The sequence below is a fragment of the Schistocerca nitens genome, chromosome 9 (genome assembly GCF_023898315.1).
Source record: "Schistocerca nitens isolate TAMUIC-IGC-003100 chromosome 9, iqSchNite1.1, whole genome shotgun sequence".
NCBI lineage: Eukaryota > Metazoa > Arthropoda > Insecta > Orthoptera > Acrididae > Schistocerca > Schistocerca nitens.
In genome coordinates this window covers 433,204,125-433,217,193 of record NC_064622.1, presented here as the reverse complement: position 1 = coordinate 433,217,193, position 13,069 = coordinate 433,204,125, and the positions used below count along the sequence as shown (strand labels likewise).

Sequence of the window (13,069 nt, the reverse complement as noted above, 5' to 3'; positions counted from 1 at the left end):
ATGCTCTAGCAGAGGACAGACAAGCATAGTGTAGGCAGTCTCTTTAGTAAACCTGTTGACTCTTATAAGCATTCTACCAATATAACACAGTTTTGCTTTGCCATCCCTGCATTGTCTATGTGATAATTTAAGTTCTTTGTTATTGTAATTCCTAGGTCTTTGGTTGAATTGACAGCTTTTAAATTAGTGTATTTATTATATAACCGAAATTTAATGGATTCCTTTTTGTACTCATGTGGACGGCCTTACACTTTTGTTTTTTCAGAGACAACAGATATTGTCTCCAAGTCATATTGTGATTGGTTTTGATCTTTTGATGACTCTACTAGGTAATGAATTACAGCATCATTTGCAGACAATCTAAGAGGTCTGCTCACATTGTCTCCTAAATCATTTATATACATTAGGAACAGCAGAGGGCTTAGAACCCTTCCTTGGGGAACACCAGATGTCACTGCTGGTTTACTCAATGATTTTCTGTTGGTTACTATGTATTGCAACCTTTCTGAATCTAGTCACACAACTGAAGCAATACACCATAACCATGCAATTTGATTATAAATCCCTTAAGAGGAATGCTGTTTAAAGCTTTCTGGAAATTTAGAAATATGAAATCAGTATGAGATCCCCTGCTAACAGCACTCCATACTTCATTCAAATATAGAGCTAGTTGTGATTCACAAAAAGAATGACACTTTCTGAATCCGTGCTGACTATGTGTCCATAGACTGTTACTTTGTAGGTAATTCATAGTGCTGGAACATAGTACATGTTCCAAAATCAAATGGTTCAAATGGCTCTGAGCACTATGGGACTTAACTTCTGAGGTTATCAGTCCCCTAGAACTTAGAACTACTTAAACCTAACTAACCTAAGGACGTCACACACATCCATGCCCGAGGCAGGATTCGAACCTGCGACCGTAGTGGTGGCGTGGTTCCAGACTGTAGAGCCTAGAACCACTCGGCCACTCCGGCCGGCATTCCAAAATCCTGCTGCTAATCAAGTCAGTGATATGGGTACATAATTCAGTCAATTACGCCTATTTCCTCCTTGGGTATTGCACAATTTTTCTGTCTTTTGATATGGATCATTCTTTGAACAGGCAGTTGTAGATGATTGCTAGGCATTAGGCTACTGTATCAGTGTACTCTGAAAAGAAGCTAATTGGTATGCAGTATGGACCAGAAGATTTGTCTTATTAAGTACTTTAAAATGCTTCACTGCACTGAGGGTATCTACTCCTAAGATACTCATGTTCACAGTTGTTTTTGATTCAAATTCTGGAATATGTCATCTGGGAGTGAGGGAATTTTTAAATCAAAGGATTACTGAATGATGGATCTGTCACACTGGGTCAAATGACTCAACCTTATATTACTGCCCTCCAAGATCACCGGACCTGACTGTATGTGATTATTTACTGTGGGGGATTTATAAAAAAACTCTGTTTATGTGCCTCCATTTCCAACAACAATAAATGAACCGAGTGAGACATTGCATAACAGTAACTGTGGAAGCCATGACTCAATACATGCTCGCTGCAGTGTAGGAACAATTTGAATACCACATTGACATATGCTGTGCACCTCAAGGGGGCCATACTGAACACCGATGAAAAGGTACCAAAAAACTTTTTGAGTTCCCTGTTCATCAAAATACAAAATTCATTGTATATGTTTATTAAATTCAGAAATATAGACATGCCAAATTGGACAAGAAAAAAATCCTGGATTTTTCCTGGATTTCCTGGTTAAAAATACTTTTTTTGCGTGAAAATACACTATATCCCAGGAGAAAAGATACATTTTTCTCCATAATAAGTGACAATACACTTTCCCTCAGTGCTGTAAAATGTATCAGACCTTTGAATGGTAAAGGTTTTATACACTGGCATAAAACTTTCCTTGGGAAAATATGACATGTAACATGTATTCTCACTTTGTGAAATATGACTACTAGATGATATTTTTCATCAAGAAAAGCTAATGTTTCACATCAAAAAATTTTTTCTGTTTTTTCTGTGCATGTGATTAAGCAGGATACCAAGAACACAGCTTAAATTGCAGCAGCTAAGTATTTCTGACAAACACAGCTGTAAATTTCACTGCTGTGCACCAAACATTTCATGGGTAACCTGCTTTAATCCATGTTCCATCCAGCACTTTGACTTTTCCATGTAAAAGCCAATTACCTGTGAAATTGAGCAAGAACTCACCTTGCACTTTCCTTGGAAAAAGAATTATACTTTCTGTGATCATTACTGTGCTATTTGTAATCTACGAAAGGACTAAAGTAAATATGAAAAACTGACCTTGACCACTGTTTTTTTTCTTTTTTTTTTTTTTTTAATGTGTGTTACTCTTTAGGGTATATCAAATATAAATGTGTCAGTAAAATTTTAAATGATGGCATGAATGACTGGTCTTCTGGACCTCAAATTTTTCTAAGTGGCTGGTCCTCAAAGTGCTAAGTTTTGAAAGAATCCAACACTTGATGATTTAAGAAGTTCATTGCACATTCTCACTTTAACATAATTCATCTTGTGTAAAAGGAAAATCTCAAACCGCCATTCACAATATTTTCCTGTGACCCGTTAGAAATGCAAACAGTTGTGACATCATGATCATTGAAAGCAGTTTGTTGTCATGAAGTATTGTGTAGGCTTTGTCCTAAAGCCTTTGACATATTTTGCTGTAGGCAGATACTTGTATGTGCATGGAGTTTCATTGTTGTAAATGCTACATTTTCTTTGCAGCTAAAGTTTTATTTTGATGTTACTCTTTCATTTACGTTTTACTGCTGCAGTATTATAGTGTGGTAGTAGGCTAAAATTAAATTCTTCATTGGAGTATCAGTTCTTAGCAGTCAAAATTACAAAATTTTAACTGAAAACCAGAATGGATTCCCCAAATCTCAAAATATTCTGAGGTATTTGCTGGATAAAAAAATTCCCAGGTTTTTACTGGATTTCTCTGTTGTACCAGGGCATATACACCTTGAAACTATAGTTTTTAATCACCCATTCTGCATTGAAGACACTGCTCAGTTCCTTTGATTCTTTCCACAGTTCCTGTACTCCTTGTTGGTCACTGTGGATGCAATACTCTTATGCACCAACAACCCCATGTCCATGGCCTTGAGGCAAAGGAACACTACCTTCCCCAATGTCCTCTTTCCTAATCCTCATGGCCAATCTTACTGAGACCCACAATTATTTCACTTTCAAAGGCCAAATCTATGAACAAATTTGTGGTACTGATATAAGTACTCGCACAGCAATATTCTATGCCATCTTATTTATGGGGCATCTGGAAGAATCCTTCCTATTCAGTCAACACATAAAACACTTTGCCTGGTTCAGATACACTGATGACATTTTCATGATCTGGGCTCATGACAGGGCCAACCTTTATTCTTTCCTCCATAACCTCAACACCTACTTCCAAATCCACTTCATCTCCATCTTGCTCAACTCAATGAGCCCCCTTCCTAAATGATGATCTCCTGTTCTCAGATGGATTGATAAATATGTTAGTTCATATCAAGTGTGCCAACCTCTAATAAAACCTCAACTTTAAAGCTGTCATCTCATCCACGTCAAAAAGTCTCTACCTTCCAGCCTCACCACTCATGCATGCTGGCTGCATAGGAAAGCAGGGGGTGTCAAAATGTGCTGATAACCTTACCACAGCCTTAACTGACAGACAGAATCCTGTCCAGCTGAACCATAAATAGATCTACCATACCATCTTCTCCTCTGACACCAGTAACCCTCTTATCCAGCCACCAACCAGCACTCCTCTGATCACTCAGTATCACCCTGGGCTTGAGAAACTCAACCACCACCATTCACCAGGGCTTTAACTTTCTCTCGTCATGCTCTAAAATGAGGGATATGCTACACAAAATCCTACCCACACCACCCACATTAGTGTTCTGCCAGCCACAAAACCTACAGTATACCCTTGTCCATCCATATTTCAATCCTGCATGCTAAATGTCATTACCACGTGGTTGACCAAGGAGCAAGACCTATCCTATACACCCTCGTACCACCCATTACTGCAGTGCAGTCACAGGCATTTTTTACCCTATAAAAGGAAGGGTCATGAGTGAAAGCACCCATGCTTTATATCAGCTATGGTGCAATTACTATGTGACATTCTATATGAGCATGACAAGTAACCAACTGTAACCCACTTGCATGAATGGCCACAACCAAACTGTTGTAAACCACAAACTTGACCTTCCAGTTGTTGATCATGCTGTACACCACAACAAAAATGACTTCAGTAGCTGCTTCACTATGTGAGCCACTTGTATGTTACCTTTCAGCATCAGTTTTTCTGACCTACATAGGTCTCTCCAGAATATCCTGCACTCTTGCAATCCCACTGGCCTAACTGCTAACCTGTTTCACATTGCCTCACCTTACCTTTTCTCACCTCTCTTCTGTCCACACAACACCTTCCCCATCCAGATCTATAGTACCTTCCACCCCCCCCCCCCCCCCCAACATACACTTTTCCACTCCTCTGCCTGTTTCTCTTTCCTCCCTGTCTCCCTCCTCATTTCCAGCTTCTCTCCCTCCTCATCTCCCTCTCCTTTCCTTCCTCCATTTCCCCCTCTATCTATGTCTACCACTTAGTGGCTGAAAAACAAGGCCAGAGGGTAGAGCATATAAGTCATCTGTCAGAAGACTTGCCTCACACTATCTCACTTCCCCCTCCTCCCTTGTACTTCCTTCCCTACTTCCTCCCCACCCCATCTGCCCAGGCAACTGCTATTGATAATCAACAATCAGTCACTCCATAGATATGGGTGTGTGCATTTGGGTGTTTGAGCGGAGAGTGTTATGCATCAGGTGAATACTAACGAACTACAGTTCATGGGATGGAGTACCACACTTGTTGCACATTGACAATCAACACAGGAGCGGTTAATGCTGTTTTTGGATGATGCTTGCGTTGTCATCCAATGGTGTCCCATATTCACTTCATTGGCTAAAGATCTGGTGATCGAGTAGGCCAAGGCAACATGTTGAGACTCTGTAGACCATGTTGCATTACAACAGCTATATGTGGGCTAGAGTTACCCTGCTGAAAAACAGCCCTGAAATGCCATTCATGAATGGCAGCAGAGCAGGTCAAAACACCAGATTAAGGTACAAATCTAAATTCAGTGTGCATGGGTAACCACGAGAGTGCTCTTGTAGTCATACAAAATCACACCCCAGACCACAACTCCAAGTTTAGGTCCAGTGTGTCTAGCATGCAGACAAGTTGGTCACAGGCTCTCATAACCTCCTTCTGACCAAGAAATGGGCATCACTGGCACCAAGACAGATCCAGCTTTCATCAGAAAACACCTCTGCCCTGCCCCCAATGAGCTCTTGCTTGATGTCACTGAAATCAGAAAGGTGGGGTTTTGGGGTCAAGGCATTTGACTTGTAGCTTTCCTGGCAGGAACCAATTTGTACCAATTCATTGTGTTACTGTGGGGCTAACTGCTGCTCAAATTGCTGCTGCAAATACCATATGATGCACAAGAGCCATATGCCAAATATGACTGTCTTCCCTCTCAGTAGTGCCCCAGGGCTGTCTGAAGCCCAGTCTTCTTGCGACCACATATTCTAGTGACCACCTCTGCCAGCAATCATGTATTATTGCTGCATTCCTGTCAAGTCTTTCGACACTATCAACTATCACAGAAGGAACATCCAGTTTCTTGTAGTCCTATTACACAATCTCATTCAAACTTAGTGAGAGAAATAATAGCTTCTTTGTCACCTTCAAGGTGTTCCTGACTGATATCAACCTATCACATCCAATCTAAAAGTTAACTATTGCTAATGACTTTTGCAGTGTGTATTTAAGGCAAACATGATTTGCATTCTCATAGTGGCACTACTTGTGCCACTGTTATGCGAGTAGCATGAAATATGAATAGATATCATCTTTCAGATGTACAAATGCACCTACTGACTTTCATTTATGTTACACGACTCCTTCTTGGTGTTGTGATTTTTTTCCATCAGTGAATATTATGCCATTTCTACAACTACATTTGATGTTATGTCCAAGGACCTTATGACTAGATTAAATTATTATCTGTTGTTTATATGTACATTCTATGAACAGTTTAAACTACAGTGATTAGTCAAGGAGCTTGAAAACTACAAAAAGCTTATGTACTACACCTAATAACATGGTCCAGGGTGTTTCACAATTCCTTTTAATAGCCTCTAGCTGTCGTAGAGGGGCCTTAATAAATAAAGCTTGGCAGTGAATCCATATCAAGAAATTTACCATTTGGATGTAAAATAAGCTTGAAGATTAGATCACTTTCAAGTCTACCACTTCACAGTGTGCACACAGCAATGTTTCTAGTACTTGTCATCAGGTTCTCTTCTTCATGAAAAAGGACATCTTCTTCAAAGTCAAGAGTTTGGCATGCACTGAGAACACCACAGTCAAACCCCCTAGTTGTGAATGTGCTAGTTTCTTGCAGCCATTGCTGTAGTCAGATAAAAATAGTATGTAATATTATAATTATGACAGAGAATGATGATGGAGCCCTCTTCCCAGTTTTTGGGTGAATGGCGATGGGAGGGGATTATAAAGTATTTGATCTTCAAATTTTTTTTATATATATATCCAAGTGCTACATTTACAAAAATGGGTTCCTCATCAAAACTTTATCTCCTCTTCAACACCTAGAAGGCTGTAACAGCTATTGTGAAACACCTTATATACTGTTCTGTTTGTACTTTTATCTGATTTTCTTTTCAACAAATAGCTTGCAAAAATCATCTAGTTTTACCTTGGTATTGATGCCCTGGCCACACTCAACTCCCCCAATGGCAACAGAAACAGTGCCATCTCCAGCATAAATTGTCACAGCAGCATGAAAATTCATATAAAACTTCAGGAGATATCTCATTGTCATAATTGCGATACCTCTTTTTCTCCATCGGTTTTTCTGTTTATGACAAAAAGATTAAATAAAGTTCTTAAGTCTATTGATATTTCACTGTACTGATATCTTAAAAATATTAATGAAATCAGTTTTATTCAACAGGGTATCCATACTTCTCCAACATAGTTGATTTTAAAGTCATACCTTATTGAAGTGCTCCACACGATTCTTCCTTTCTTCAAACTCTGTTTTAGTTTTCCAATATTTTATCATATTACCAACTTCTTCATAACTTGGACTAAGATTCTGGATTTTAATATCTACTGGATTCCTCCCAATTGTTTTGGCAATATGTTCCATCATTTGTTCAGCAAATGCTATTCCTTCAAGAGAATCTGAAAATGAATACTTTTCATTTTTAAAAGTTCAGTGCATGCCAAGCACAAGTGACTTACAGCAAATGTCAAGTTGCCATGAGTTCCAGCTGTATTAGCTGAAACTGCTTGGCGACATCACATGAAACATGGTACTGTTTATTTGAGCTTTTTGAACTGAACTTTTTGCATTTTCGGCTAGACAGAAATGACAAGTTATGAATGGATATGTACTTGACATGGAATGTGTACTAACACACAGCTCTGAGTTTCAATTCAGTATATATCACATGCACAGTAGGAAAACATACTAGTGAGAACAGCCATTAATGATGCAAAATAACAATCAACATGCTTTGCCAGAATTTTGACTACTTCTGTGCATGCTGTAATTATTTTAATATTATCCTCATGCTCGATTTGTGTACTACAATCTAGAGTCATAATTTAAAGCTGGTTCTTGAAACTTTGTTAGTAAGCTTTCTCAAGATAGTTTATGTCTATCTTCAAGTGTGTGGCAATTCAGTTTCTTCAGATCTCTTTGACACTCTCCCATGGATCAAACAAATCTGTGACCAGTCATGCTCCCCTTCTCTGTATACTTTCAGTATCCTCTGTTATTCCTGTTTGGTATGCATCACACACACTTGAGAAAATTAAAGAGCTCGTTGCAAGAGTGATTTGTAAGCAATTTCCAATGTAGACTGATAGTGCTTCCCTGGTGTTCTAACAATAAACTGAAGTCTAGCACCTGCATTAGCCACAACTGATCCTAAGTGACCATTCCATTTCATGTCCCTTCAAAGTGTAACAACTGGGTATTTGTATGACTTGCCCAAGTCCAATATTGACTCACTGATATTATAATCACAGGGTACAATGCTTTTTTCACTTTGTGAAGCACATAATTTAATGCATTTGAACATTCAGGTGTGCCCCAGGGAAGTGTGTTGGGACCCTTACTGTTCATGTACTGTTACTTATTACAACCTTCTTTTATGTGTGTGTTCTGATGCTGCTTGTGCGTAGAACTTTTATCCATGCAATTAATTATTTTGAATATTTATGCAGCTTGTTTCAGGCAGTTCTTCAATATAAGCAACTGCATCATCTACAAAAAGCCTGAGGTTACTATTAATATTGTCTGCAAAATCATTAATATACAACATGAACAGTGATGGTCCCAACACACTTCCCTGGGGCACACAGGAAGTTACTTCTACATCTGACGATAACTCTCCATCCAAGGTAACATGCTGGATCCTCTCTACAAAAAGTCCTCAGTCCAGTCACAAATTTCACTTGATACCCCATATGATCATGACGTTGAAAATAAGTATAGGTATAATACCAACTCAAATGCTTTTTGGAATCCAGAAATACTACAGCTACCTGGTTACCTTGATCCAAATCTTTCAGTTTGTCATGTGAGAAAATTGTGAATTGGGTTTCACAGGATAAATGTTTTCGAAATCCATGCTGGTTGGCATGGAGGGGGTCATTCTGTTTGAGATACCTTATTATTATTTACCTCAGAATATGTTTCTAAGATTCTAGAACAAATTTATGTCAAAGATACTGGATGGTAGTCTTGTGGATCACTTCCACTACCCTTCTTGTAGGTGGGTGTGAACTGTGCTTCCTTCTATCTATTAGGCATGGGTTTTTTTCTTTGTGTCCAAGGGATCAATGAAAAATGAAAGGTAGAAGAGAAGCTAACTCAGTTAGAAATTCAGTATAGACTCTGATAGGAAATCTATTGCGCCCTGAAGCTTTTCTCCAATTTTAATAACCTCAGCTGTTTCCCAACACCACTGACACTAATGCTTATTTCACTCATCTTTTTAGTGGTGCAAGAATCAAACTGGGGCAATTTTTCTTTGTAAAGAAACATTTCAGCTTTTTCTTTGCTACCCTCAATTTCAGTTCCCGTCTCATTCATGAGGGACTGGACACTAACTTTGGTGACACTACCAGCCTTTACATATAACTAGAATTTCTTTAGGTTTTGTGAAAGATCATTTGACAATATTCTGCTGCAGCAGTCGCTGAAGTCGAGTCCCTCATTGAGATATTATGCTACTGATTCATTATGTAGTTTACTGCACATATATAGCTTTTTGCTTGTTTTAGTTGTCCTTTGTACTTTGGAAATCACTGTTGCCATAACTGTGTCATGGTCACTGATACCAGTTTCAGTGTGGACATCCTTGAAGGTGTCAGATCTATTTGTTGCCATTAGATCCAATATATTTCCATCATGAGGTGTGTTCCTAACTAATTGTTCTAGGTACTTTTCAGAGAACACAAGTAGTAATGTTTCACAGGTTGTCATATCTTGCCTATCAATAACAAAACTGTAATGTCCACTGATGGTTTAAGTATGACTGGGGAACTGACATACAAGTGAACTGAGGTTTTCTCTAAAATTTTTGGATATGTCAGAAGATGAGTCTGATGGGTGATAAAAGGATCCAGCTATTTTGTGTCCACCACTGATGCTGAGTCTTGCTCAAACAATCTCACATGCAGCTTCATTTTCTATCTTGGTGGATTTGAATTTCTTGTCTACTGCAACAAATAAGCTACCTGCATTTCTCATTTGCCTATCCTTTTGATATACACTTAAATTTTCTCCAAAAATCTCACTGCTTTTCATTTCAGGTTTCAACTAGCTATCTGTACCTACTATTATTTGAGCTTCACTGCTTTTCAGGAGAACTTCAAACTCTGGCACTTTGTTGTGAATGCTTTGGCAGTTAACCAATAGGATTTTAATACTCACGCCTGTGGGAGGAATTTCTTTAGATCTTACACTGATACTTCCTGGTTTTCTACAGCTGTCATTATCTGAATTGGATCGTGAGTCACCTAATCTAAAAAACTCTCATGTGCACCCCATGCATAGACAGCTAGCTGAGTAGCAGCCTCTGATGTGTTGCACACCTGACCCATTTAGGGCAACCCAACAGTTCTCAACCATATGGCATAAATCTGGAAAGTCACAGCCTACTAGTCACAGAATCTTGGTACTCTCTGGTTCAGTCCTTCTACTCAGCTCAAAACCAAAGGCTCATGATCAGATCTGGGGACAATTGCAAATTGTGTGCTTCATTGAAACTCCATGTGCAAGGCCAGTCTTCTCAACCTTCTTTGCCAGTCACTAGAATAACAGAAGTATTACCTCAGAGTCCAGACAACAGACACTATTTGTTCCAACATGTGCCACAATGTGCAGCTGGTTGCACCCTGGCTGCAAGAATACTTTTTCAACATGTTGAATGAGGTTCCCAGGCATACCCACTGAGCACACCTGCTATCCTTTCCTGTCCCCTGCTGTCATTCCCCAAAGGGGCACCATCATTCATGATACCTTTGAACTACTGATGATTAATAGAGTCCTACACTTTTGCATTTGCCTCCTCTTGACACCAGACAAAACAGGTTTCCCCAAAACAGATGAAGTGGCTCAGTTTCAATTTCAGTGATCACATCAAACTTGTTGGTTAGGGGGATCAGTAGAACACCCTGAGTCATCCCTGGTCCCTGTCCATCTCATATAGGATGCCTAGTTCTACCATTAAAATGCTACATGCAGTCAATTGGGTGAGTAATGACAGATCCTGTACTTTCTGCAGAGGAGACAGGATACACAGGAGCAGACAGTATTTGAGGTACCTTTGGTACTCATACCACAGATACATGACTCTCAGGAGCTCTTCCAAAATGACTTACAGCAACTGCTAATCATTTGACATGAGTCAGGACAATTTCCAGCTGCTTAAAAATGTCAACCAATTCATTCTGTGTTCATGCATTTTACCTGGTGTGATGTATTGCAGAACAGTGAACAAATAACTTAAAATTAAGCCTGCTGATTATCTTTTAATCTGTTGAGCTTAAAAGATGTTAATTCCCTATAATAATTGAAGAAAATGACAAAAGAAGATTCCTATTAAGGCAACAGAAAAATCTGTAAAAAAAAAAATTACTAGTTTCCTAAAACTTTTTGTGGTTAATTGTAGTTGCTAGCAAACACAAAACAATGTTAATTTATGATAAATGTAGATAATATATATGGCTACTCCTCGTTTGGTAAAACTAGATGTAATACAATATGTTATTTAGAACATCTGCTACAGAACTAAATCACAAACACCAATTTACTACAAATTAGATGATGCACTGGGATAGCTTACGAAAATTCTCAAAAATGCACATTTGTCTGTGTTGATATGTAATGAAATTTAGGGATGTTCTATTCTTTGGCAGTAACTGTGAACCACAAAAACTGATTTCCTGTGAAATAAGTTAAATATGACAAAAAAAATCATACCAGTAACTTGTGAAAATATAGTTTTGTGAGTGGCCAAAAATTCTCAGAAATAACCTATTTCTCACATAATGCAATTAGGGAATGATTGAAAAGAGCACAAACAAGTTTAAGCCAACAATGCATGATAGTACGAGTTTATCATGGCACTCGTGAATGTTCAAACTTCCACAATATATTAAAATACAAATGGGTGTTGATACAATCAATGAAAGATTATGCAGAAGTGACACGAACAGTAAAATATACAAATCTAGAATTTCAAATCAGCAGAAAAATCTTGTATGTGCAGTCTCACACAGAGGAAAATTCTGAAGTATACTTTTGTATGTAAATAAACTTGTGAATTGCATGGATTTTTCACTTAGCTGGTTCTGTGCCAGCTTCTAGACTGGTGTTCTAAAGAAGAATACTGCAGTGTGATTCTATCTCAGTCAAAATCACAAAAAATGTGCAGCACCAACAAAACACATCTTTTGGATTTTGTAGGTAACAATGCAATTCCTGGCTGGGTGGGAGATTTTATCCAATTGTGGACTGGGCGCTATGTTGTCGTCATCACTGATGTGCAAGTCACCTAAGAGGTGTTCAATAAAGAGACCTGCACTAGGTAACCAAACAACCCAAAAGTGCTCACCTTTATAAAATATGTACAAATTGGAGGATAATACAAGAATGTTGCATGTCACCAGTCTGACAAGGTATGTAAGAACTAACATTTTGATGTGTCTTGTCAGACCAGTGGTGTGCAGTGTTCTCATATTATCCTTAAATTTGTACATATTGTATAAATATGTCTGTGTTATATGCAACAAAGGATCATTCTTGCATAAGCCAGTCTACAGAACACCTGTCAGTTTTTGGAGCCATTGCATATACTCCTCTCTTGACAGTATTTGTTATATTATTGCAAATAATGTGCTTTTGATCCAGGTTCTATGCATGCAACTGGACAACTTCCTGTATACTTGTCAAACTGCAAAATTGCCGTCTACAACACAGCTTGCTCACGGTGACATTTTCAATTACATATCGGTACTGCTATTGTTTTGGTATTTACGAATGCATATTGTCACATGACTACAGCTAATGATGCTTTCCAGCACTTATTCACTGCTCTTTCATGTTTTGAACAATCTGAAGATTGTTGCAGATACCAACCAAAACTGTTATCAAACTTTAATTGTGACAGGAAAATTGCAGTCAAAGCATTATAAGCTTTTACTTTTATGTTTTTTTATTTAATAAAAGTGGAAAAGAAGTGCAGGAAAAGCTGATAGGTCCAGTTTTTGGAATAACTGCAAGGTGCAGATATAAAGATAAAATATTGGGGTCAAGTGAAGAACGGGATACAACCTGTAGGCTTTGACCAATGACATCACAAGTTACTCATTGACATTATGTGTTTACTTTTGAGCCATAGAAAATAAACGGGTTGTCT

The 13,069-nt window shown here is 38.4% G+C and overlaps 1 protein-coding gene across 1 annotated transcript in view; it reads right to left on the bottom strand.

The window, feature by feature from the left end:
* Positions 1 to 13,069, bottom strand: part of LOC126204421 (uncharacterized) — a 270,652-nt gene that overhangs the window by 46,081 nt on the left and 211,502 nt on the right. The window contains exons 19-20 of the mRNA XM_049938808.1: positions 7,126 to 7,316; positions 6,826 to 6,984 (exon numbers count right to left, since the gene is read on the bottom strand). Of these exons, the coding sequence (XP_049794765.1) occupies positions 6,826 to 6,984; positions 7,126 to 7,316 (350 nt within the window). The remainder of the gene's footprint in view (positions 1 to 6,825; positions 6,985 to 7,125; positions 7,317 to 13,069) is intronic.